Source organism: Leptidea sinapis, chromosome 29 (genome assembly GCF_905404315.1).
Source record: "Leptidea sinapis chromosome 29, ilLepSina1.1, whole genome shotgun sequence".
NCBI lineage: Eukaryota > Metazoa > Arthropoda > Insecta > Lepidoptera > Pieridae > Leptidea > Leptidea sinapis.
The window spans coordinates 6,309,893-6,337,209 of record NC_066293.1 but is presented as its reverse complement, the minus strand read 5'-3'; the positions used below and the strand labels follow the sequence as shown (position 1 = coordinate 6,337,209).

Sequence of the window (27,317 nt, the reverse complement as noted above, 5' to 3'; positions counted from 1 at the left end):
AGTAGGCATCACGAACAAGTGAGCCAGAACCGGGGAGGCAGAACCGGCGAATCCCCACTACTGTGAGCCAGAACCGGCGAATCCCTACTACTGACGTCAGAGTCTATCTCAAGAATTTATATGGTACTAATAAATGTATGTCCGTTTTTTTGCTTGGGTTATACTGTGAAAACTACTTAACCGATCGGAATAATTCTGCACCATTAGATGCAGCGTGTTTCGGAGAAGTTTTTAAGTATGAGATATGTAAAAGATTAAATTAACCTATTTTTTGAACCAATTTTTTTCCTTAGAAATGTCTATAAATTCGCAATACAACTTGACATTTCATTATATAATATTATAATAATTCATATAATGAGCGGGCGCGGAATATTGCCGGGTCAGCACTTGTCTTGTGTAAACAAATTTTTAACAATACTTAATTTACATTTTGTGGTTAAAACTTACTTAAAAGTATTTTCTGGTGCCAAAAATACTTAAAAAAGTGCACTAGATAAAGTATTTTTCCAGTCTACTAGATAAAATAAATATATAAATAATAAAATAAATAATAAAGACTATCCGACGTTTACGATGTATCCAAGGTCTCTTTAGACTACCTGGTTCCTTACAATCACACTCAACAAGTTAGATTTGAAGGTCTCTATATGCTTTTTTATTAACTTTTCACGTAAATGAAACATTTTTGAATATTAACTATAAGAATAAAAATGAAAATTGTGCTGTTCTAAAAACATTAAAGATCTAGGTGTAATTCATGACAATAAATTAATGTTCGATGACCATTTTAACGCTGTAGTAAATAGAGCCTATCAGGCTCTTGGATTTATAATTATTCGTGCTTCACAGAATTTTAAAAGAATGAAATCTATAAAAATTATCTATTGCGCCCACGTACGTAGTCATCTAGAGTACGGGTCTCAAATTTGGAATCCCTGTTATAAAACATACTCAGACAACATCGAAAGAATCCAAAGGAAATTCACGCGTTACCTGTCATATCTTATATCTTTAAACGAGCAATTCTTGTATATATATAATCTGAATCTCGGAAACGGCTCCAACGATTTTCATAAAAATAAGTATGCAGGGGATTTCGGGGGTGATAAATCGATCTAGCTAGGTTTCAATTTAAAAAAAAATGGTTTTATCCATGTTTGAATGAGAAACAGCTACAATAACATTAGAATACAAAGGTAAATTTCGCCACTATATACAAGACTATTATAGCTCAGATGGGACATTGGGTGATCCGGAAAGCAGAAGACCCCGGTTCGAATCCAGATGTCCTATTAGTTATTTTTTTTGTTCAAGTTTTGTACATTCTTAAAAATCCGTGCAAGGCTCGGTCGTCCGTATATTAAATTTAATATACCAATGTGTGAATATCCACAGCGAAGCCTACTGTTCCATCTACTTCCATTATATCAGAGGCGAAACATGTCTGATATCGCGTTTTTACTGAAATTAGCCCAAAATACCATTGAAAGTCCTGAGCTTCTTAGCAAAATTAATCTTAATGTTCCTACTCGTAGTCTTAGGAAACCGGCTTTGTTTGGCATCGATTCCAACCACACAAACTACCAGAAAAATAGCTTTTTTCCTCGTTGCGTGCGGCAATTCAACAAGCTTAACCCTGATGACCGTTTTGACCTCTTTACTTGTACTCCTCGTGTAGCTAATAATGTGCATACCAAAGACAGTGTCGATGTTAGTCTGACATAAAAAAGAAGCACTTAATAAGTTAGAACCTATTAGTATTACATTACTGTTTGTGTTATATATTAATCTGAGCTTAAGCAATTTAAAAACATATGTGGAAGCTTATAATTAGCATTTATTAATCTATTTGTTGTGTAAAAATTTGTGAAAATGGATGTAAGTTTCACAAATAAAATAAAAATAGATCAGTCGTTGTAAGGTGTAGAGAGCCACCAATCATGAATTTTGTCTTTTTCAAGTTTATGTTAAGACTGTAACTTACACTAATGCTGTCTACGCGTTGGAGCAAACTTTGTAAGTCGACGAAGTTGGACGCCAATAATATCGTGTCGTCAGCATAATATCGTATGTTATTCAACGCATGACCATTTACTATTATGCCCTCTTCAGCTATCTCCAAAGCTTCAGCATATATATTGAATAACTGTCGGGACAGTATTGTCTGACTCCCCGCATGATGTCCATTTCCTCTGTCAGTCCTTGGCCCACTCGTAGTCGTGCCCTCTGTTGCCAATATAGATTTTTAACGATCTCCAATTCTTTGGGATCAAGTCCTATGTCATGCATGTCAAAAGTGCATCTCGAGTTCCAAAACCATTTCTGAAACCAAATTGCGGTTGTGAATTATTTTCAAGAAAATTTTCAAAGCATGACTCATTAAAGATATTGTCCTAGACTAGTTGTACTTCTTAGCGTAGCTAGTTTTCGGAAGAGTTACGAAGGTTGAGTACAGCCAGTCATTAGGTATGATGCCACTTCTATAAATTCTATTGAATAAGCGAACTATTGTCGGCATATTTTCTTCCATCAACAGCTTTAAGATCTCACTTGGAATTTCATCAGGTCCAACGGCTTTTCCTGTTTTGGCAGATTTTATTGCATACATGACTTCTTCCTTTGTAATATCCAGTCCGTTGTCGTCTGAGCTATTTAAGTGCTGTTGGCTGCGAGTATCATTAAACAAGATCCTTACATATTTTTCCCGGGTTCTTAACTTTTCCTCAATAGTCATAGCGACTTACTATCCTCATAAATGAGAGGTAGAGACACATTCGATCTTTTCATTCCCACAACTTCTTTTATTTTCTTAAACATAACCTACATAAACTAAAGTAGGCATGTTGATCTTGCATGTTCTCTATTTCCTGGCATTCATCATTTATTCATTTGTCCTTGGCCTCACCGCATCTATGCCAAATCTCCTTATTTAATGCTTTGTACTTCTGTATGTCAATCTTCAGTTCCCGTTTGTAATCCTCTCCTTTTTCTTTACCATTTCAGTAGCAGCTAGCTTGAAGTATCAACTAATACTGCTTTGAGATTGTCCCAAGTTGTTATTAGTTCATCAGAAAGAAGTGACTCCTGTTGTTGTAAGTCATTAGCCGGCAGTTAAGTTTAGCGTGTAGTTTCAGTCTTGTAGCCTGTTCCTTTAATTTAGAAACATCTATTTTCGGTCTCCTCATAGGGGGCAACAACTTCTTCATTTTGGTGTGGATGATTGCTACCATCGGATTGTGATCGGAATTGACATCAGCACCTGGATATGTTTTAGTAGACTTAAAACAATTCTTAAAACGTTTGTTCACTACTACGAAGTATATTCGATTCCTTACTATGTGTTCTCGGGTATGAGCTGGTGATGTCCACGTGTACAGACGAGGTGGTAACACAAAGAAGGTGTTTGTCACAACTTGCAGATCCTCCTGGCAAAATTGGACCAAGCGATCACCACGTTCGTTTCTTTTCCCCAAACCAAAACTTCCAACCGTTTCATCGACAGCACCCGCGCCAATTTCAGAATTAGAGAACTTGCTTGACGTCTTCGTAAAAGGGTTCAATCAGGTGATCTTGGGTCTTGGCAGCCGCAGGGGCATAAACCTGTATAATATTTATGTTGACAGGTTTGGCTTTTAGTTGTAGCAGCATAACTCGATCCGATAATGGATGAAAATTCAGAACAGAGGTCTTAAAATGTTTCTTAATCGTAATAGCGACTCCATTTCTGTGTTCTTTGTCATCATTACCGCTTTAATAAGCAATGGTATCATTCGATGTCTGTATTTCAGTGCCTCTCAGTCTTGAAGTGATTCCTAGGACATCAATGTCCAATCTCCGCATCTCCTGTATAACATTTTTATACTTTTCACATTTGTACATACTCCTCACGTTTTATGTTGCAATCTTTACGGCACACCCGGGGATTCTTAGCACCCTCTGGCCATTTAAGGCCTGCCGGGGACTGAGGGCCGATTTTTGTGTTGTACTAGCCATGATGATTGTCCTGAGAAAAATTAATGCGGTATTTTTCCCTTTGCCTGCTGTTTGTCATAGGGATAACAATGACGACTCACAACTGTACCAATCAGCATGATCACCACTTGTTGGCCTACTGAACCTGCAACTGCTAAGGCACAACGACTGCTTATTTACTGGCGGCACTGATTCGCCATGTCACAGAGTTGTCAATGGGTCATTTGTAGCATTTTATAGAGTATCCGCTCCCGAGAAATACCCACTACACCCTCCAACATTTGCCGCTGTATGGTTGGAGACTACCGAAGCAGCTAGCGATAATATCTTACCGCCGTTCCATCATCCGCCACCCATGGACCTTGGTATTAGCTCACAGCTCAGCCCCTACCGCTCCTCTGGTATTGCAGAAGAATGTGACCCATACGCTCGTTTGTCCTCTCTTGCATACAAAAATCAATGAGAAGAGATAAAGTATCTATAATAACTTGCTTATATTATTGTGGTATATATTCAAGGTACCAATTTTGAAATGAGTTTAATGAAAATGTAATTTTTTATTTAGGAAACTTAAAACAGATCCTGTACACTTATTGTACTAAACACCAATAACACTCAACCACCGCTTGTAGATTACTATATAACAAGAAACATGTTTTGGTAACAACTCGACGTCAAGTACCTATTGAAATCTCGCGAACTATCAACGTCTAAAAACGTCTAATAAAAACGAAAATTGCATAATGAAAATTCTTTTACAAAAGTAATTAAAAAGTACATTTTATTGTTACACAAATAAAATTTGAAAACAAAATTTTATGAACGAAGCAGGGCCCGAACCCACGAGCTAACCGTTCGAGTGACGTATAAAATCTTTTATGCTTTGTTCAACTCTCAGGTTGTGGCTTCATCTACTGGATCTACTTTACAGTTGATACCTGCTCAACCCCAATATTTGCATATTTGAAAATTGACTTGAGATGACTCTTGTAAATCTAAACAGTTTGTTATGTTCTTAAAATTATAACCCTCACTTCTAGGATTAATACACAAAAAAAATTGAAAACAAAATTATTATGACTCCGCATCGTTCATATAATTTTCGTTTATAAAATTTTATTTGTGTATTAATCCTAGAAGTGAGGGTTATCACTTTAAAAACATAACAGAATGTTATTATTATATCTTGATGGTTAGTAGGCGACCCTTCATTTGCCAAATTCAGACGAAGACAGGGGCAAGTGATATAGTTATAATAATAAACAACGCTACATAATTTGGAGTTATTTGGAGAATTTGAGGTAAGATAACATAATATTAATTGTTATTTTCCTCATGTTAATTGTACAATATTCATCATAATTATTTTATTTGTTACCTTGTGGCTGTGTAACTGACAGGATGTTCTTCGTAAAGTAAGTCCATTTAATAATAATTATAATTAAGTGTTGTTTATTAAGGCTCGGGACCAAGCCAACGGCCTTGAGGATTCGAACGGAGCTGTGTTACCTCTCTCGCACATAATCGCCATAGTTTTAATTCAGAATTAGAAGCATTTTTCATTTATTACAAACATTACGACATGGGTTCCTTCAAAAAAAGCGCGTACACCTTCCTTAAAGGCCGACAACGCTCTTGTGATTCCTCTGGTGTTGCAAGAGAATGTGGGCGGCGGTGATCACTTAACACCAGGTGACCCGTACGCTCGTTTGTCCTCCTATTCCATAAAAAAAAAACATTATACAATTTTCTTTACAAAACTATGTCATGCTAATATTGTAACCAATAACTAATTGGTGTACAATTATTAAATTTTCGTACAATTTTTATCTAGATTGAATAATTAGCGTGGCTGTGAAAGTTAGAGGTAATTTGGTGATTTTCTTTCGCACTGTCTATAAAAAGTAAAAATATAAAGAAAAAATGAATTTTCGACTCATATTGTATAGATATATTGTTATTTTTTGTATGATTATATTCATTATTGCTTTATATAAACCGTCAAGAAATGGTTTAAATTATGCGCTATTTTGACGAATTCTTGGGATAGCAGCCTTAAAGGAAAGCACATAGATTATTAGCGGCTATTGAAAGCAAGGAAGAGGGCCTGGCAGTTAGGCTAAAAAAACCCCATTTGTCGTATTACCGCTCTTCGACAACACTTCGAAGAAACTGGGCGTCTTAAATAGAGCACGGCAATATTTCAAGCCGGCCCACATTCTAGCGGTGTACAAAGCGCAGGTCCTGCCACATATGGAGTATTGCTGTCATCTGTGGTCTGACGCACCCCAGTATCAGCTCGATCCATTTGACCGCGTGCAACGCAGAACAGCTCGAATTGTCAGGGACCCAGTGCACTGTGAACGGCTGGATTACTTGGCGTTGCGTAGAGACATAGCTTCATTGTGTGTCTTCTACCGCATTTATCACGTCGGATTTCACTTTCGTACGACAGTCACAAATTGTAATATCATCCCCACCATCTGGATGTGTGGCGGTCCTCCACAGTGCGGTTTTCAAGGAGCTTTCTTCCACGAACTACAAAGCTATGGAATGAGATTCCTTGTCCTTAGCGGTGTTTCCGGGACGATACGACATGGGTACCTTCAAAAAAAGCGCGTACACCTTCCTTAAAGGTCGGCAACGCTCCTGTGATTTCTCTGGTGTTGAAAGAGAATGTGGGCGGCGGAAACAGCAGAAAAAAGCGCCACTGTGGCACTTTCCTGGTCAGCATGCTATGTAAAGGAGCCTCCCATTATTTTGTATGTTATTGTTTCGATTCGTTTCCATTTTAAACCTTTTTTATATTTTTAAAATGATCAATGTGAGATTGCCTTCCTGTGGAAAGATATTTATTACTTTAGTGTACATGACAATATACGTCATACACTCGCGAAAGGACAGTCACTTTGATTTAGTGTGCATGCGTTGCTGAAAATAGCGGCTTACAGTTCGCCGCTATTTTTCGTAGTGTTCACAGCTGGCATAGTCTGTATCCAAGGATACCCAGGGTATTGGATACTTTCTTGGCGGGTGCAAATATCACCGTGAACATTAGTTCACGGTGATATTTGCGAGAGTTTCATTAGAAATGAGCGAAACCTTCGATCTATTCGGACTAGATAGATTATGACAGATGTGAAAAAGTCGAAAATAATTGAGGTGGACAGTTAATCTCTATTTTGAGCAATGCACGCACACTAACTTAGAGTGACGGATAAATCGCGAGTGTAAGACGTACCTTGCCACGCATACTAAAGTATAAAACCTGGCCTGTTTTCATCCGTTGTTTAGCAGCAAGAACTATATATTTTGAACGTAAGGTGTAACTAATTTAAAGAAATAAATATTATGACTGTTCATTATCAGTACATTTATGATAATTTAATATACGTTCACAAAAATCGTCACCTTTTTGCTCTTAATAGTGATTTTCATTATTATAAGGTATTGCTTGTAACTAATTCTAGTAGGCTTCATAAGATACATAATAGCTTTAAGGGTAAATGTATACATTTCTATAATAAAGTCCCAGCCACTGTATCAATTAATTAAAATATTGGCTCTGTCGTTAATCCTACTACTCCCCAGCTGAATATCTGAGTGATCGGATAGCCTGGGACTAGATTATGGTTATGTTATAGCAATAGCAATGACAGTACAATATTGTATTTGTTATTGAAAATTCGCAAATAAAGGAATGCTGGGAGAGATTCTTGCGCTTCTTCTCTCTCAGAGCGCCATTTGTTTCCGAAGCGGTAGTAGTATCAAGTATATTAGAAATGACATCAAAAATAACTCTAAAGGAATCAATTTTGAGAATATAAATGCCATTTAATCGTGTGTATCTTATTTTTAGGTTCATAATATCTGTTGCCCTTTTGCTTGTTCATGACTCGCAAGCAGATTATTTTGACGATTATATAAAATGGTTACAAGCATCAAGTGTCAAACCGGACGTACATGCCAATCCGTCACCAACTGGTAAGTAAAATTTATAGAGGTGACATACACTGGATTGTGGTGTCTCTTCCACAGAAACTGCAAAAGGAAGAATTGAAATAGAAATATATAGACAGAACCAGACCAAGTATAGTAACTAGACTAATTGATAGCTTCCGTCTCACTCACACGAGAAAAAGAAAAACTTATGCGAGTCTTATGTAAAGAAATGAGAGAGAGTGATTAGATTTTTTGTTTCGCCATGTGTGCCGAATGTTTCAAGGTTCACAGAAAACTTGTGAAACGTGTGAAATATTCACTATTTATTCAACGTCAGTGACAATTTTAAGTAGAATCTAAGGAAATATGGTGCGATATTGTGTTTTACTATGTAAAAGTTATGGTGAAAGAACACTTGTGTTATATTAAGTACCCTATATATATATGGGCCATATATATATATATATATATATATGGCCCAGCCAAACCGATGTCTAGTTACTATACTTACTATGACAGAACATGAGGTTAGGACGTCTTTTATACCTACACTACACAAGCTAAAAACCTTAAATCAGATTTAATATGACAGCTGTGAAAATGTCGAAACAAAATTGAGCTTCACAGTAAACCTCCATTTTGAGCAATGCACGCAATTACACTAACATAAAATGACATACAAATTACGAGTTTAAGACGTAGCTTGTCACGCACACTAAAGTAATTAACCTGGCTTATTGTCATGCTAATTTTGCGATACCAGTTTGGAAAAGTTGAGTTTTTTCGAGAAGAAGAAAAAATTATCTCTTTACAATAAATATTTACAGCTTCATAATTTTATTAATATTTTAAATACAATCGATAAAATTACAAAAAGTTTGAACTTACTTAAGTATAAATTATGTAATTTTTTAAGGAAAACATATCTTTTACATTCAAATTCTAGATGAGAGGATGATCCAGCCAGCACAAGACGTAGTGGCTATTCCTGCGACAATTCAAATTTATTTAATTTAAATTTTTATTCAAATTAGGATTTAAAATCACTTACTGAAACTAATCACTTACTAAACTAACCCATTCGAAATAGTAGATATGCCTCAGACCTGGGAAGAACGGGTAGAAGAAACTCGGATCTTTATTCAAATGTCGTTACAATATATGAAATATTGTACAATAAAATTTATAATTAAATTGAGGGTTAATTAATTATCGTTCCATTCCCAGTCTGTGGTATCATAAAAATAATCATTTATCTTTTAGTAGCCCTTACCACACAAACGTTTTTTAGAACAATTCCTTTGAGTTTCGTAATACATATGTTTTGTATATGTTCTAGGATCATTTTGTTAAGGTATATGTTAATTGGCGAATTATATAATGATGCAAGTATTGTTACAGCCTTTAGAGATTCGTGTGAAACACCCGATAAAAGAGAAGGGAGATGTGTAAGGCCGTCAGAATGTAATCAAATAGAAGAAAAGATTGATCCAACAACACTCTTCGATATAAGGTAACACTAATAAAAAAAAGTGTGTGTGTAGTATGCACGCAAGAAGTTATACTTCTTTGGCGTATGGAAAAATAAATAAAATTTTAACAAATAGTTAAGTTCAAAGATAGTATTAACACTCAGCATTTAAGGTAATATAAACAAGTATAGAAAATTACTATTTTTTTTAATTATACATAAAATTTGTTAATATACCAGAAATAAAACAAAACGAAAAAAAAGTATTTCTTAGATAATAATGTAATAATATTTAATTAACGATGTAAATAAATTATACATACCGACAATTAACCTCAAATCTATATATGCACTCAAAACAGTTTATTCAAATCAATTTTATCATTAATATTCAATATATATAGATATACTAATAAATTATTAGTAAATACTATCACCGTCGTATATGAAATTGATTTGACAAAAACACCAAAATAATATTTATTCACACTGTTTAATTGTACTGTTACGAAAACACGTGTTCTAAATATAAAAATTCACTCTCATCATTTTTCTCCATCGCCCCAATATAATAGAAGTAGAACTTCAGAAATGGCGTGCGTACAAAGTGCACATGTCAGAAGTAAAACTTCTGTTATCCTAATCTGTTCTCTAAACCAAATATTTTTTGTCAATATTAGAAATCATTAGATGTTCTACTTACTCGCGGCCACGCGCTAAACCTGCAAGATACAACGCTAGCAGGGAAGATTTTCTACGTACTAGCCACCGCGGGCTAAATCTGCACGATACAAGGCTAGTAGGGTAGCCTGAGAGTAAGAAACACTCTTCCTCAATCGGTCTCTCCCTTGAAAAAAAAACCTTCATCTTCTTGAACAAAAAGGTCCCACATTTTCATGACGCTCTATTGCGTTTCACTCGTAAAAATTTTACCCTCAGGCGCCTAAAGAAGTTCCACTTCAAAAATTGTGTGGTTTGGTGAAAAGTGATGCAAGTGAAACTTTTTTTCACAAAACAACATATTATTATCAGCATTATAATCGAAAGATAGAAAAACATTCACAACAACGTTTATTCAATAAATAAAAGTATAATATCATAAAAAAAACCTTTGTCAAGTGTAGGGATCGAAACAGAGCTTAAATCTGGTGCCATTGTAATGAAAACAGTAATTACAATTAACGATACAACTTCACCCCTACTACAACTGGCCGAGGAGTATCTCATGCTATTGCAATGCGACATGCGATAGGTGTACAAAAAAATTTGAGGCGATGTAATAAAAGTTTCACTTTAATAATACAAACAATTTTTATCTTGGATTTGGATCTTATAAGTAAAATAACTATTACTTTTAATCTCTCCTAGGTCTGGAAGTTGTCATTACTTACGACCGTGCTGTCCGTATGAATTGATCAGGGAAAACGAAAGAGAGCCCGAACGAGAGGAACCAACCACGTTGGGATGTGGTTGGACCAATCCAGGAGCTAATATGTTCAGATCAGGACAGACATATAATCATGTTGCTGACTTTGGAGAGTTTAGGTGGATGGTGGCACTTCTGAAGTAAGTATTGTCTAAAATTAAACATAAGCTGCTAGAGACGCATGGAAAGAAACGACCTGCTTTCCAAATTGTTAATTCACTCATGCATACACATACATACACTCACGCCTTGTTACCGTCGGGGTAGACAGAGACAATACAATGCCACTTGCTTCTATCCTTACAAAACTTACGCGCTTCCTCTACATTTATTACTCTTTTCATACATGCTCGCCGGTTGCGGGTGCTTCGGACCTTTCCATTTCCCAAAACGTCCCCAATTTGGTCGACGAATGTTCTACGAGGTCTCCCGCGACCGACTTGCCCACACACACTTGCCTTATATATTTGATGCGTCATTCTTTCTTCACTCATTCGCTCCACGTGTCCATACCATAATATACTCCATATCTATATATACATGTTATCCATACATATCCATAATTTACTCATTGATTATATAATCTACTATACCGATAAGTTAAGCTATATTGCAAACGGAGTTCCTGTTGGTACTAAGGAGTGCTAGAGATAGACATTTTCTCAAATTCATTAACACAGTTTAAGAAATTGGCGAATGAGATTATAAAAACTTAGCTTAGTTAATAGGTAGAAATTTTCTTTTGATTAATTTTGAATTGTAATTTGCTGTAATATCTATTGTTGGTAAATGTTTTGTTCAATCTGTAAAAATTAAAGTCTCTAAAATAATAATTATGTATATATTGTAATTTAATTTAATCTAATTCATTTTAATTTCAGTTTTTACTTTTCTTTTCAGAATAACAAGCGACTCAGGAGTGTGGCGAAACCCAGATGACTATATTGGGGGTGGGTCGCTCATACACCCCTCTGTTGTTCTCACAGTAGCCCATTATGCTGCTGATAAAACGCCTGATATGGTTAGCCATGTTAATACATTGTTTATTAAAGATATATTATACAGTCCACTTATTCCTTCATAATCTTTCATTTAAATTGCTTAATTTTCGATTGTTTTAGATCAAATGTCGTGCCGGTGAATGGGATACCCGGACTGTTGACGAAGTAGAACCTCATCAAGATAGAGAAGTCCGAAAGATTAAAGTTCACCCTGAATATATAAGTGGTAAAAATATAGCCAAAGCCAAGTTCAAAAGCCAATTCACTAACAAACTTTGATCGCCTATTAGTAATTCAATAATAGTTGTTTACAATGTCAGGACTGAAGAATCATAAAGAGCTAAATTTAAATAAAAAAACGTTTTAACTGTTGCCTGTCAATATAATCTTGATAATGTTATGTATGTTCATCGGCACATAAGTGAACTTACTAGAAACTGTCATAATCATTATGTTAACACCAGGAACAGACATAAGTCAAGTTAATAAGTCTTTTGTGGGCTTATGTATATGCTGTTACAAGATGATCTCAGAGAATGTTCAATACAAATATATTTTGTAATTCAAAAGAAAGATTGTTAAAAAAAGTTTATGTGATAAAGGTTACTATAGCATGACTTTCGATGATACCAAACATTCGCAATGGAGCAACCGCCCATTTAAATTGCAAAATTTGTTTGTATCGAAATTTAAAAAAAAAAGAAACACGCTAAGTAACTTGCACCCGTTCTTCTCACGTCTGAGGCATTCTTTTTCAAATGGGTGGTAGTTATTGATTTAAAATAAGTGTTTTCATATCCTTTTTTGAATAAAAATATTGGAATATAAATAAATATACTAAAAAGGTTAATCGACGTTAATTTATTGAACTAAACGTTTAAATTTTTGATGATAGATTTTTTCTAAAGTTGCCGCTGTTTTATGTGACAGTAGGGTTGAATCTGTTATCCGCTCGTGTATTTCAGATGTAAAATTCATCCGAGATAAACTTGTAAACTCAGCAGGAAAAACCGCTGACGTGATTGAACAACCAGAACAGAATAATGATGACTTCTTGACCAATCCTTGCACGATTGAACCAAAGTCATTAGATATAGGTATTTGTAAAACTGATTTTGATGAGAAAAAAGTTCTTAAACCAGCTGATGAACAACGTTTTAACCAGTTAATAAAAGTACAAGATTTTTATTCATCTACGTGGCAATATATTCGGTATAAAAAAGCATTGCTTGCGTTCAACAATTAAAAATTAATGACGAAATATGTTGCTCAAATAAGGGCAAAGATTTCTTGGCCTCAACTGAGGAATTTATGGCCGCAATTACCAATGCTTTACCATACCAAAGGTAATAACTACAATCAGGTTTACAGGAAATTGTTAATTAGTCTCACAATAATACTACAGAACTAAATTCTAATGATCTTTTAAATAAAATAAGCTAAATGTTCGGTAATTTATAATCTGCTGACTGCTCCTGTACTTCAGCTGAAAAATTCATCTGAGATAAACTTGTGAACTCTGCAGGAAAAAGAGTGACAGTATTAGCTGTAGAATTGAATGCATGTCAGTGTTCCTTCGGGGAAGTAGATATTACTTATACACGTACGTCTGTAGTACATAACAACTATATGTCCAGAGCGCTGTATTGCCAATCCTATTTCTGTACTAAATATAAAGTTCTGAATGCATTTAAATTACAAAGGTTGACACACTTTACAAGTATGTATAGTAGTCTCATTTTAATTTTTTAATTATGCTCCAAAACTGTAGTAATTTCTGAATCTCTAAATTTTTCTCCAAAAATACCTCAAATTATGGAGTTGACATGTCTTTCATTCCTTCGTCGTACGTCCACTAAGTTGACATTTATTTATCCTTTTCGTCTGTGTTGTACCAAAATGTACATTGAAAACAGGACATAACTGTTAAATAATTATTTTCTTTTCTCCATTTTTCTGAACACCGCTCATATATCATTAGTAATTTAAAGTTACACTACACACACACACACTCACGCCTTGTTCCCGTCGGGGTAGGCAGAGACAATAGAATTCCATTTGCTTCTATCCTTACAAACCTCACGCGCTTCCTCTACATTCATTATTCTTTTCATACATGCTCGCCGGTTGCAGGTGCTTTGGACCTCTCCTTTTCACAAAACGTCCCCAAATTGGTCGACGAATGTTCTACGAGGTCTCCCGCGACCGACTTGCCCACACACACTTGCCTTATATATTTGATGCGTCATTCTTTCTTGACTCATTCGCTCCACGTGTCTATACCATTTTTTTTTATGGAATAGGAGGATAAACGAGCGTACGGGTCACCTGTTGTTAAGTGATCACCGCCGCCCACAATCTCTTGCAACACCAGAGGAATCACAGGAGCGTTGCCAGCCTTTAAGGAAGGTGTACGCGCTTTTTTTGAAGGTACCCATGTCGTATCGTCCCTGAAACACCGCACAAGGAAGCTCATTCCACAGCTTTGTAGTACGTGGAAGAAAGCTCCTTGAAAACCGCACTGTGGAGGACCGCCACACATCCAGATGGTGAGGATGATATCCTAACTTGTGGCGTGTCGTGCGAAGGTGGAATTCGGCGGCAGGAATCAGGTTAAACAGCTCTTCGGAACACTCCCCGTGATAAATGCGGTAGAAGACACACAATGAAGCGACGTCTCTACGCAACGCCAAGTGATCCAGCCGTTCACAGAGCACTGGGTCCCCGACAATTCGAGCTGCTCTGCGTTGCACGCGGTCAAATGGATCGAGCTGATACTGGGGTGCGCCAGACCAAAAATGACAGCAATACTCCATGTGTGGCCGGACCTGCGCTTTGTAGAGCGCTAGTATGTGAGCCGGCTTGAAGTATTGCCGTGCTCTATTAATGACGCCCAGTTTCTTTGCCTTTCAGATGACCACGTAATTGGCAATCGCTCGAGATTTCGAGACCCAGTATTCCGATACTAGGCGAGGCTTTGAGGGAAGTGTTGTCGAAGAGCGGTGATACGACAAATGGGGTTTTTTTAGTGGTAAACGCGCAAACTTGAGTCTTCTGGGGGTTAAATGGACAAGGTTCAATTTTCCCCATTCCGCGACCTTCTCAAGAGAGGACTCGATAGAAGACACAAGTTTATCCCGGCACTGGTCGCCGATTTCCCGAGAGAGACCTGCATGGCCCGTGTATCATCACCAGTGCTGTCGTCTGCATAGCAATGAATGTTGGAGGTGTCCAACATATCATTGATATGCAGAAGAAACAGCGTGGGAGACAGCACACAGCCTTGGGGCAGTCCAGCATTCACGGGCTTCGGGTTCGAGCAATATCCGTCGACAACGACCTGTATGCTACGCCCAGTGAGGAAGCTGGAGGTCCACTTGCACAAGCTCTCGCGAAGCCCAAATGATGGAAGTTTGGAGAGGAGCGTTGTGTGCCATACACGATCAAAGGCCTTCGCTATATCCAGACTAACTGCCAGGCCTTCCCCCTTGCTTTCAATAGCCGCAGCCCATCTATGTGTCAGGTATACCAGAAGTTCACCTGCCGACCGACCATGGCGAAACCCGTATTGTCGGTCGTTGATCAACTGGTGACTCTCCACGATTTTGGAGAGCAGGGAGGTAATAGCAATAGGCCTGTAGTTTGCCGGATCCGAACTGTCTCCTTTTTTTGGATCGGATGGAGAAGGGCAGACTTCCATGAGTCAGGGACTTATGAATAAGGCGAGTGTGGTAATTAACCCGGACGAGTCTGGCCCGACTGTGCTGACGTCAAAAGACGGCTGCGTGACTCTCCCACTTCTAAAAAGCCCTTAGTTGCCTCTTACGACACCCATGGGCCTGGGACTCCCCTATTCTTTTTACGCCCCGGGAAAAGTACAGGGCATTTCAGCATTCCTTTTTCAGTCCTTGTCACAACATCCTCTTTCAAACCACAGCGCCCTCGTATTACAGCATTCGGAATTCTATCAGTCAGTCTTACCCCACACATACTACGCAGTGATCGCATCTCAACTGCGTTAATTGTGCTTTTATGCTTCTTCTGCCATACCCAACACTCACTTCCATACATTAATTTAAAGTTATCACTGATTTTTTAAAATTCTTTCATTAATTGTTTTTTAGCTAAATTATACAATGATGCAGCTCTGTTAGTCCTCAAGGAACCGTTCAACTTATATAATGCACCTCATATTGGAGTGGGATGTTTGGGATACACTATGCCTCCTCCAAATACGATTTGCTACAGTATGGGATGGGGAAAAGAGGAGTTTAAAGGCCGTGAATATGCTAATATATTAAAAAAGGTAAGAATTAATAAACACCTTAACAAACGACCACCGGCTCTCTTAATTCTCTTTTACTCTTATGATTCCAATAGGATTATGTCTTATGCTATGGATGAGCAATGCAGCCATCAATATTTAATACTCAAACATATTTTGTGATCCTGATATCCCGTGCTCGATGTGCATATTCAAAGAAATCTTATTAAAATTGCTTGATTTAAAAGAGGTCAAAAATGACACAAGGATGTCAAGAGCATAGAACAATAATAGGGACCCTTGTGAAGTGAAGATCGCTGTCAACTCTGTTAGGTACTACCATTCAGAATCAATTAAGGCTGCATTTAGTGTTCAACATACGGTCAGAGCAGCTAAACCTATCGCGCTGACAAGAATCGTCAGACGAGCTCATCGGTGCGATGTACGTCGGTCCAATGACGCGCTATGGCGTTAAATGAGTGCGTCACGTGCGTTGCGACGCTGACCGAGCGACTTTCCGTACGCGCGTGTGTAACACCATAGTAAAAATTCGTATTCTGGCAAGTTCGATGGTATTGAATACATTTCTCCTTCAATATGACTCTCTATAATAATTGGGTAAACATGATGATATCTTCTCCGTCTTTTATTCCGTAATCGTTTGCGTAAGTAGTACGCACTTATTAACGAGTTATTTATTTATTAATCCGGATTTACTCACGTTTGTTAGGTGTCGGTACCGACTAGTTTCGGACCATTTGGAGGTCCTTCATCAGGGTGAGTGTGGTGGGTTCGCGATAACGTCCCACCTCTTTCTGCGGACTTGGGCTCGCAGTGCGCGCTGGACAGAGCGGGGGTGGCGGGGTGCGCCGGTGCTGTTGACGAGTACGATATCACTGCCACTGTCACTATTGGTGTCCACGGGTGCACACAACGTACTCACAATGTCCACTGCGTGATCATCGGCACTTATTGCGAGACGCGTTTTGTAATACTGGTTTCCATGTTGGTGGCAGAGCCCAACCCTTGTCTCTATTAAAACGAGATTTAAAATAGATTTATTATTCTTCGCAATTGTACACGCGCAATCAAGTTTGCTCTCAGCTGAGCACTAAGAGCCTGTCCAGATGAAGCGTTTTACGCGCGAGTTCACTCGCGCGTTGACACTCGCGCGTAACCGAGGTACTAGAGCTACGTACATCCCGTCCAGATGCCTACGCGCGTTTCCTCACTCGCGCGTAAAACGCGTGCAATGAGCGGGACTCTCGACTCGCGCGTCCCATGCGCGAGCGCCGCGCGAGTCGAGGTACTCGGGGGCCTGTGCTGCGTCCAGTACTACGCGCGTGTCCGTGGCGAGTGGACGTATTTGGTTCAAAATGGAGCGTGATAACTTTGACACGGAACTTTTTATCGACGAAATTGAGAAAAGGGTAGCTCTATGGGACATGGAATCATCAGATTATTCTAATAGAACCATTAAACGTAGGAACTGGGAAGAAATAGTGGAAATTTTTTGTGAAGTTGGTGATTCCGAAGAGAAAAAAAAAACTTTAGGTAAGTAAATAATACTTTATTAAATAATATTATTATTTGCATAGATTTTACATTGTTAAACTATATCATTTTATCTTGCCAAGGGAGTTTGTCTTCGTTTACAAAATAATCAGCAAATCTATCTCTTATATTCAATGATCTCGCATTAGGCCTCACTGCCTCATTGTTCAAATTATTCAGAGATGTTTCGTAGAGAGTGTGATCATACCTATAGCCATCCCTTAACCTTACGTAGTTATGGAGAACACAACAAGCCTTAATTATGTTTATTGCAAATTCTATATCCACATTCAACGGTCTATGAAATATTCTCCATTTATTTACCAAGATGCCAAAGCAACATTCAATGTAACGCCGGGCCCTGGATAAGCGATAGTTGAAAATTTTTTTTTTGGTTGTTAGAGATCTACCGCAGTAAGGGCGCATTATATTTTCAGACAGACTAAACGCCTCATCTCCTACTATGACATGAGGTAAGGGGGTTGCATCTGTTTGCGATATTGGCTTTGGATCTGGAATATCTAAAGTTTTCTCGACAAGTTTTTTATATAAAATAGAGTCTTTAAAAATTGTGGAGTCATTACTTTTTCCATATGCGCCTATGTCCACTGCAATAAAACAATAATTTGCATCACATACGGCCAACAAAACAGTTGAAAAATAACTCTTATAGTTATAGTAAAGAGACCCAGAATCGTTAGGTTTTATAATACGGATATGCTTGCCGTCAATGGCACCGATGCAGTTTGGAAAATTTGTGTATTTTTGAAATTGTTTCGAAATTTCTTTCCATTTAGCTTTCGTTGGTTGTCTCATTACTATGTTTAGCAGTTTGTTCCACATGATGTAACAGGTTTTCTGTACTATTTCGATAACTGTAGACTTTCCTAATCTGTAGGCATAATGCAGATCCGCAAAATAACATCCTGTGGCCAAATATCTGAAAACAAAGTAAAATAATTATTATTATTTTATTTCGATCTTTTTATTATTTACAGGTACTTTATTGCAGAAGAAGTGGAAAGGGTTGCGTGATGGCTTTGTGAGAGAAATGAAGAAGAAGAAAACCACACCGTCTGGATCAGGAGCCTCCGGCAAAGCCAAATATATTTATTTTGAACGTTTGATGTTTCTCGAAAGATCGACACGGAATAAAATAACTGAGAGCAACATCAACACCGCGTGTGTTGCAACTGAAGAACAGGAGTTTTCTGGCGATGGGGAAGATGTGATGAGACCTCCACGTAGTCAGGCAAAAAAGAAGAAAAAACTAAATGCGGCTGACGAAGAATTCCTCTCAATCATAAAAACAAATTTAGCATCTGGGAATCAGCCACAGGCAACAAACCAAATAGAGTCAGATGATGACAAACTATTTTGTTTGTCCTTACACAAAGAGCTTCTTAAAGTACCAGAGGAAAACAGACTTCAAACAAAAATTGAATTAATGAAAGTACTTCAAGCTCAACAAGCTCTGTGTCTTAGACCTGCAGCAGCTCGTTCCGACTACCAACCTTCGACACAATATCATTACCAAACAGGAATGACACAACGTGGACAGAGAGATTATTTTGGAGAAACAGGATATACCACAACAGACCCTTCAACATCTTCGTTTCCACCTGAAACCTTTTCGACTTACAATCGAGGTTATTGCACTGCGTCACGACCACCAACGACGTCTAGCTACAAACACCCTTCACCGGCATCTACACAAGATTCCAATGAATCTGAATTAATGGAACTATACGATAATTAAATTAAATCTTAAGTACCTACCTATATTATATAAGAATGATGATTCCTAATTTTTGTTAATTTTGTTTAAATTCTTTATTTTTGTTAATTGGGCTTATAATTGTTACTTAAGGTATTACTAAAGCAATAAAAAATATTACCTCAAAGTAATCACGAGTTTTTCTTCTGCAGAAACAGTATCCCGTACCATATAATTTTGACATGGAGACAAATCTTCTTTGATAATTTCTAGTAAATTATCAAACGATGCTATTGACATCCGAAAGTAGTTGAAAAACTTTTCACTATGTTCTCTGAGTTTTGGGTATAAAGTTATAAACATACTATGCGTCATTCTATCACGTAGAATGGGATGTACGTTAAATCGTCGACTTTCTCTTTGTTTACGACGTCTCCATCGACGGTATGCAAGCCACAACACAACCGCTGTATCCGAGTCCATGTTTATAACTGCTCAAATCCGTCTCCAACACATGCGCGCGAGAACGCGCGTGATACGCCGCATCTGGACGCAATACAAATCAAAACGCGCGAGTGAACTCGCGCGTAAAACGCTTCATCTGGACAGGCTCTAAACGCATCATGGTAGGCGCGTACGGACATCCGCTACGCTCGACTTACGTCTGCGCTGTTCGTCGATCGAGCACTAAATCCAGCCTTAAAGGTCGATATTATCTTTTTCTTAAGCTGTTCTGTCAGTCTAGTCCTATCCCAAACTATTATTATAGCTATTTAAGACTTGGTCTTGGCATGCGTGGCTCCATTACGGATACTAATATTATATTCCACGCTTCTCCTGAGCTAAACAAATTTAGAACCCTTACTTCTTTACAACATCTCTCACCAGACAAGTAATAGTATTGTTGTTGTCATAATTATCATACAAATCGTCCCATAAATCGTCCTGAATTTTCTGTAATAATAATGTATTTTAAAAGCTTAGCCTATTCAATCGTATATCTTAAAATATTATTTTTTCAATATAATCCTTGAAATCCATCTGAAAGATTCAGTCTTATCTTCTTTCACTTTCTCTTTCTTTCTTGTAATTTCAAATAAAAATATTAAGCTAACTAATTCTTTAGTAAACTTAAAGTCCCTGGGAATAGTACCCCCGGAAGACTTTACCTAACAATCTCACATTAGTCTTTACACTTTTGTAAGCTGTCTATACGATGGAAACCAAACGGCACCAGATTCGACCACAACGTCACTGAATATTATACAAATTTATTTTGTACCAAAATTTATGGTCGTGCTTGCATTAAACACCTCAGCGCTCTTATCAACTAAGCCATTTACATTAAATAATATGCTCAACCTAACTAATTGTATATTAGGAAATTGACTTAAGAGACACGCTCTTTCAACTTTAAACAAATGTTTATAATGGTAAGCGAGCTGGGGATAACCCTAAGTCGCTGGTTCAAATCCCGCAACGTCCATAAATTTTGGTACAAATTAAATTAGTATGTATTTGATGTTACTCTTTTCAGGTCCAGTTGCCTCTAGTCTCCAAAGATCAATGTGAAACAGCTTTTAAGAGGACTCTTAATTCTGATTCTCCTGTGCACAATTCCTGGATATGCGCAGGTGGCGTAAAAGGCTCTGACACGTGTACAGGTGATGGTGGTTCGTCTCTGGTTTGCCCTATCCAGGTAAGATCTAAATAATGTACAGGATATTAGGTAACGAGTATAATGATGATGGAAGCTTTTAAAATTATGGTTTTCTTTTTTTAGTCCATACAAATTCTGGCTAAAATCAAATTTTAACGAGTCTGGTTTTCATCCTACCTAAAGGATGAACTGGTTTGGCCTAGAAAAAACTAGTATTTTCTAAAATCGTTTTTGGTCGGTATCATGTATTTTTAACAAGCCAGAGTTAGTATAGACCAGGGCAAACCAGTTTATCCTGAAGTATACTTATTCATTTTAGGCTCAACTATTTCAGCTTAGTTAAACTGGTCTGTACCGGTTTATCCTATTGCCTAAAAGATAAACTGATTTGGCTTGAAAAATCTAGTTCACCTTAAATTCAATGTTTTGATAGGCAATATAAGTAAAAATAATAATTTATTTATATCAGAAACAGAGATCCATACAAAATACAAGGTATATTGGTAAAATAACTTAAATTTATGTTAGTATACTCTTATAATATAACAATAATTAATACTAAAGTCTCTTATGGTAGGACGTAAATACCACGACGCACTTGTCCACTCGCCCAGGGTCGCAAAAAGGGTCCATCATGTTTGCTAGCGCGTTATAATGCTATTGGGTTTGTCCCAAAATGTAAGCCTCAACGAGGCGGATCGCTTCCGCAAGATGGCATAGAAGTCAATAAAAATCGTATATCGTATCGTAGAAAGCGTTATTATATAGAATATGCAGAGCATTGTAATATTTAAGAGTGCAGCAGTATACACATTTAAAAAAAACTCCTCAAGGCTCATTTTAGCAATAAAACTTGAACATATATAGAAATTTCATGAAATTAATTGTTATTATTTTTTGTTGTCACATCTAGTAACTCGTTATAGATGAATCTATGTAATCTTGTGTAGTGAGTTGTGAGTAACTGAGTAGCGAGTAGTGACTCAACCGTGGCTCGCGTCGACTGTTGACGTCGACCGTCCCGCGTCGGTATGATTTTGATGCGATGGTGATTTTAAACTACCCACAAGTATTATAAATTTTATGAAATATTATAATATGTATTAGAAGTTAGAAATGTATATAAGCTATTATACTTACTTAAGAGGAAAATCCTTTATAGAACAATAAATGTCTTAAACCACATTGTAAGCCTTCTGCGTATATCTAACCTACAGGCTGCACGTGTAGAAATAATGACAGAAAGCTCTAAAAAGCGTTAATTTAAACTCTTTAGTGCAACAAGCAAATTGCACGTGGCTGCCAAAGTTCTACGCTCCCCATCAATATCCAAATTATAAGTTGACAGTCTGTGACCACATGACCTAGGTATTTAAATTGTGTGACAAGTTGCAAGCTCTCTGTTCGTGTGTCATATCATCAGACTTTTGTAACAGTTCATCATCTAACAGTGTGATGGTGAACCAAGACGGTACGCGATCTACGGCATGGTGGCGTTCGGTGTTGGCTGCGGAGACAGTTTACCAGCAGGTTACGTCAACATCCCTCATGTCTACAACTGGATAGTCAGATCGATGAGGGATGAAGCACTGAATGAAACATCCTTTGTGCCGGAGCAACATTGAATGTTTTAAGGCGACAAGTTTTATTTCTATCTCAACTTGTTTCATTTCTTTTAATCATAATATACTAGCTTTGATAGCAATTAATGTGTGTTTTTCTTTTGCCAACACTCTCCTACAACACTAGAGGACTCACAAGAGCGTTGCCGGCCTTTAAGGAAGGTGTATGTGCTTTTTTCGAAGGTCTCCATGTCGTATCGTCCTGGAAACATCGCACAAGGAAGCTCACTCCACAGCTTGGTTGTACGTGCAAGACTTTTTTATGACAATAAAGGACAAGACGAGCAGGACGTTCAGCTGATGGTAATTGATACGCCCTGCCCATTACAGTTACAGTTCCTTGAAAAACGCACTATGGAGGAACGCCACACATCCAGATGGTGGGGATGATATTCTAAATTGTGGAGTGATATTCTAATTTCATGCGGAGGTGGAATTCGGTTACAGAAATCAGGTCATTTTATTAATTTGGTGCCGATATTACGATCCAATTGCATGTATCGAGGCGGTGAGAAACTCATGACACATTGACATTTGACATTAACAGTACATCAATCTGTCCACGTGGCGCCTAAATCGTTTTGATCCTTGATTCCCATTAGGACTTGTTACGACACACACGACGCCGTCCATACTTTCTGATCTTTTTGGTTTTGTACTGGAGAGAGAGACTACGGGATTCCATGTTTACGCTAGTCTAAAACCATCCTCCCTATTAAAATTGTTAGGATGCTATTTAATAACAAACCGTCGGAAGTATTGGCGTTCAGCAGAAATAACTCGTTATGCAGCTCGATCCAATGGTTGGTACCGGCTTTAAGCAAGTGTTCGGCTATTGCTGATTTTTTTGGATTGTTATTTTTGACTGCGCTCGTGTTGAGAAATAGCTCTTTTTGTTTGTCCAATATAAGAGCTTCCGCAGCTGCAGTCAATTTTATAGACCCCGGGGCACTGATATGGAATACTGTCTTTAGGTGAACGTAGGTAGGCGACCACTTTTGTGAGTGGTTGAAAAATTGTTTTATTTCAAACTTCCTCCTCAGTATCCAACCTATTTTATCAGTGATCCCTTTCATGTATTGCAGATATATGCCACATGCCGTTCTACGGTTGCGGTGCACCTATGTGATACAAGACCGTTTTGTGCCCGTTCCGACGAAGTACCTACTCTATTAAAGTGCTCTAGTTCCTAAGTTAAGTGATCATCACAAAGACCATATGCACGATCTAGGCACTGACGCCTGATGTACGGGTGTCGTGAAGGTATCTGTCAGTGTAGGGTTTTCTGTAAACACTATGGTTGATCGTTTCGTAGTTTCTAGTGCGACATCCAAGAATACCAATCTCCCTTTGTCATCTAATTCGCAAGTAAACTTTATATTTTTATGTACGGTATTACGGTGTGTTAATTACATATCTATCTGATTCCGTCCTCCTTTATTTATGGCAAAAACGTCATCAACATATCTTCTCCAAATTTTAAAACAGTGTGGTTCGGTAGTAATGACCTTATCCTCGACTCATATATTAGGAACCACCGCGACCGGTGCGACGGGACTGCCCATGGCTACGCCGTCATTTTGAAGAAATATTTTCCATTATATAGGAAGTACCCAGAACGGCCACAGTGCTCTAATAATATAAGATATGCCGTAGAGATGTTATTGTTTCAAAGAATACTAGTTATCATTGTGAGGCACTCAGTAATCGGATCATTAGTGATCAATGGTTCCAGATCGAAATTGACCATTGTTTCACTTTCCTTGTATTAACGAATAATAATATAATATAATATTGCCACACTTTATCACAAATTATCTTGCCCCAAGTTAAGCATATATAGCCTGTGCTATGGGTTACAAGACAATGATATATTTAATACAATATACTTACTTAAACATACATAAATACATTTAAACATCCATGACTCGGAAACAAACATCCATATTCATCATATAAATGCTTAATAATATATTCTACGAAATCTCGGCGACAGAACGGAAGCAATGTTGCCTGTTCGCTTCGCGCGGTGACTTCAAACGCGTCGGACCGTCTTAAAGCGAAAGAACGCGAACGAGCTTAGGGTAAGACACAATCTATCGATAAATAGCTTAACAATATCGATTAATACCCTAATCAAAAAGCTATTTACCTTTAAATACTTAGCGCACAGTGTTTCTAGAAATATCGTAGAAAACCCTTGAAACACTAAGCACTAAGCATTTAAATCATTTTTCTTTTGTTTAAATAGTAAACAGATAATAATTATAAACAAATTAGAAATAAACAATAACGTGTTTTAATGTCTTACATGAAATGTAATACAAAGCAATCTAATTTTTAAAAACCGTACCAACTTACCTTTTGCTACTCAGGTGTTTTTTTAACGGATAAATGAGCGTACGTATTAATTGATCACCGCCGCCCACATTCTCTTACAACACCAAAGGAATCACAAGAGCGTTGCCGGGATTTATGAAAGGTGTACAGGCTGATTTTAAAGATATCCATGTCAAGGAAGAAAGAAGTTCTTTGAAAAAGGGCACTGTAAAGGAACACCTGACATCCTGATGTTGGAAATGATATCTTAATTAGTAGCGAGTCGTGCGAAAACGGAATTCGGCGGCAGAAATCAGGTCAAGCTGTTCACAGAGACCCCCGACAATTCGAGTTTTTTGTGCGAGTGAGCGTACTGTCGTCACAGGACGACACCATGACTCTGCCACATCAAAAAACCCTTGTAGTCATTCACAACACACGAAACAGTAGTTTCGTAAGTTTAATCGTAAAAAAATACTTTTTAAAAGTTCATTAAATTTATAATTTGTTAAAATTATTATAACATTCGAATAACACAAAAATAGTTGTATCCTAGCTTTGGTAAATAAGTAATAAAAAGTATCGATAAATTATAATTGTGAGGTATTCCCTATTAAAGACTTATTTTTTTTTCGTTATTTGAATGTTCACCAGTTGTCATCACTCATCAGTGATCAGTGTATCGCGAGTCTCCTGGGCGAATAGATTATATGTTTGCCTTTCGAAGGAATCAAGCTGAAATGGACACTAACACTTATTTGACTTTACGTACCTTGAATAAATTGTGTTTTTAAGTTTGTTAATTGTTAATTTTGTGCCGAAAAGGAAATTCCTTTGAATAATATTTTGTCAGTTGCTACGGCTGCCGCACCGGCTATGACAGGGCGTCACAAAGGCTTCATAGCGTGCTTAAAAAATAAAGTTCCTGACGTGCTTGCTGTGCATTGCAAAATTCATCGTCAGCATTTGGTTGCGAAAAATCTGAATGAACGCCTCCATATATCACTGCAATATGTCATCAGATCAGTTAATAAAATCAGAAGTAACTTGTTGAATGACAGATTATTTAGTCAGAATTGCATTGCCAATGACGAAGATTTCAACCGACTGCTGCTTCACACAGAGTTGCGCTGGCTGTCAAAAGGTACTTGCTTGACTCGATTTTACAATCTGTTTGGATCTGTGATAGAGTTCCTAGAAAACAAAGACCCAGAATCGCGCGACAGCCTCATCTCATCAAAGAACGATATTGCGTACTTGACAGACCTGTATAAATTGTTTAATGATGTCAACCTCCAACTTCAAGGTGATGACTTAAACTTGATTAAGACAAAAAATAGCATTGCTGCTTTCGTATCCAAACTACTATTATACAAAATAAATATCGGCAGACGGGAATTCAATAACTTCCCAGATTTATCATTCAATAACGAAGACTTGCTTGTTTACTGTCAACACTTGGAAAACCTCCACAGAGATTTCAAGGAACGATTCCAGGACGTTTTAAACATGGACATACCAGACTGGGTTTTGTATCCCTTTTCAAATGTTAACACAGCAGGATCATCCCAGTAAGAAGAAGAACTAATAGAACTGACGACAAATGAGGAATTAAAAATTAATTTCAAGAATGGCTACCAAGAATTTTGGCTGAAGAAGCCGATTTCACAACTGTACCCAGGATTATGGTTGATTGTTCAACGATTTCTGATAGCATCTTCCTATTTAGCTAAACGTGGATTTAGTGCTGTAGCAACGTTGGTAACTAAAAAGAGGACTTACGGTTGTTTTTAAGTAAAATCGAGCCTCATATTAAAAACTTAAAATGCATCAAATTCAACCTTCTTATTAGTTATGTCATAAATTCATGTCTTTTGAATGTCAAAAAAAAATTAAATGTGGGATAAGAAAAACCCTGTTTACTTATATAATTGTCTACTGATAATTTTTCTTTCAGATATATTCGTTTTTTATACATTTGTATTTATATACATTTATTTAATATACTATTGTTTAGATAAGATATAGGTAGGTAATTAAAATATTAAAGTAAATTTCAAATGAAAGAGCCTGTTTTTATTTCCATTATGTATCTAGGTACCTAAAATGGAAAAGCAAGAAAATACAGCTCACCTCTTATTTACAAAATATGTAAAAGCTTATATTCTTCAGCTTTCCTGTACACGAGATAATAAAAGAGAATTGGTGCCAGTTGGTACCAAGAGAGAGATGTGAATAAATTTACAAACCAAATAAGCATATTTATATTTCATCACTAAATGACTTAAGTTGTTTGGATTTAACCAGATTTAAAATTTGACAAGCTGTCATACAAATATATTTCGATATCCGCTCAGTGTAAGGCA

The 27,317-nt window shown here is 37.3% G+C and overlaps 2 protein-coding genes across 2 annotated transcripts; one reads left to right on the top strand and one right to left on the bottom strand.

Moving 5' to 3' along the window:
- Positions 1-5,263: 5,263 nt before the first annotated feature.
- LOC126973465 (phenoloxidase-activating factor 2-like) lies at positions 5,264-22,719 on the top strand. Its single transcript, XM_050820770.1, has 9 exons — positions 5,264-5,390; positions 7,835-7,959; positions 9,319-9,430; positions 10,757-10,954; positions 11,715-11,835; positions 11,936-12,041; positions 15,940-16,121; positions 20,888-21,049; positions 22,462-22,719. The coding sequence occupies exons 1-9, from the start codon at positions 5,377-5,379 to the stop codon at positions 22,633-22,635; spliced, it is 1,194 nt and encodes a 397-aa protein (XP_050676727.1). The 5' UTR covers positions 5,264-5,376; the 3' UTR covers positions 22,636-22,719.
- Positions 17,635-19,972, bottom strand: LOC126973466 (uncharacterized). The gene is made up of 2 exons (XM_050820771.1): positions 19,532-19,972; positions 17,635-18,573 (listed from the first exon to the last, which is right to left on the bottom strand). The coding sequence occupies exons 1-2, from the start codon at positions 19,831-19,833 to the stop codon at positions 17,694-17,696; spliced, it is 1,182 nt and encodes a 393-aa protein (XP_050676728.1). The 5' UTR covers positions 19,834-19,972; the 3' UTR covers positions 17,635-17,693.
- Positions 22,720-27,317: the final 4,598 nt, after the last annotated feature.

Excerpts from the sequence above, each read along its gene's own strand:
- LOC126973465 (XM_050820770.1), top strand. Across the intron at positions 12,042-15,939 it reads TCACCCTGAATATATAAGTG|CTAAATTATACAATGATGCA; the intron begins GTAAAAATATAG and ends ATTGTTTTTTAG. Across the intron at positions 16,122-20,887 it reads ATGCTAATATATTAAAAAAG|GTCCAGTTGCCTCTAGTCTC; the intron begins GTAAGAATTAAT and ends TACTCTTTTCAG.
- LOC126973466 (XM_050820771.1), bottom strand. The coding sequence starts at position 19,833 with ATGGACTCGGATACAGCGGTTGTGTTGTGGCTTGCATACCGTCGATGG. Across the intron at positions 18,574-19,531 it reads AAACTCGTGATTACTTTGAG|ATATTTGGCCACAGGATGTT; the intron begins GTAATATTTTTT and ends CTTTGTTTTCAG.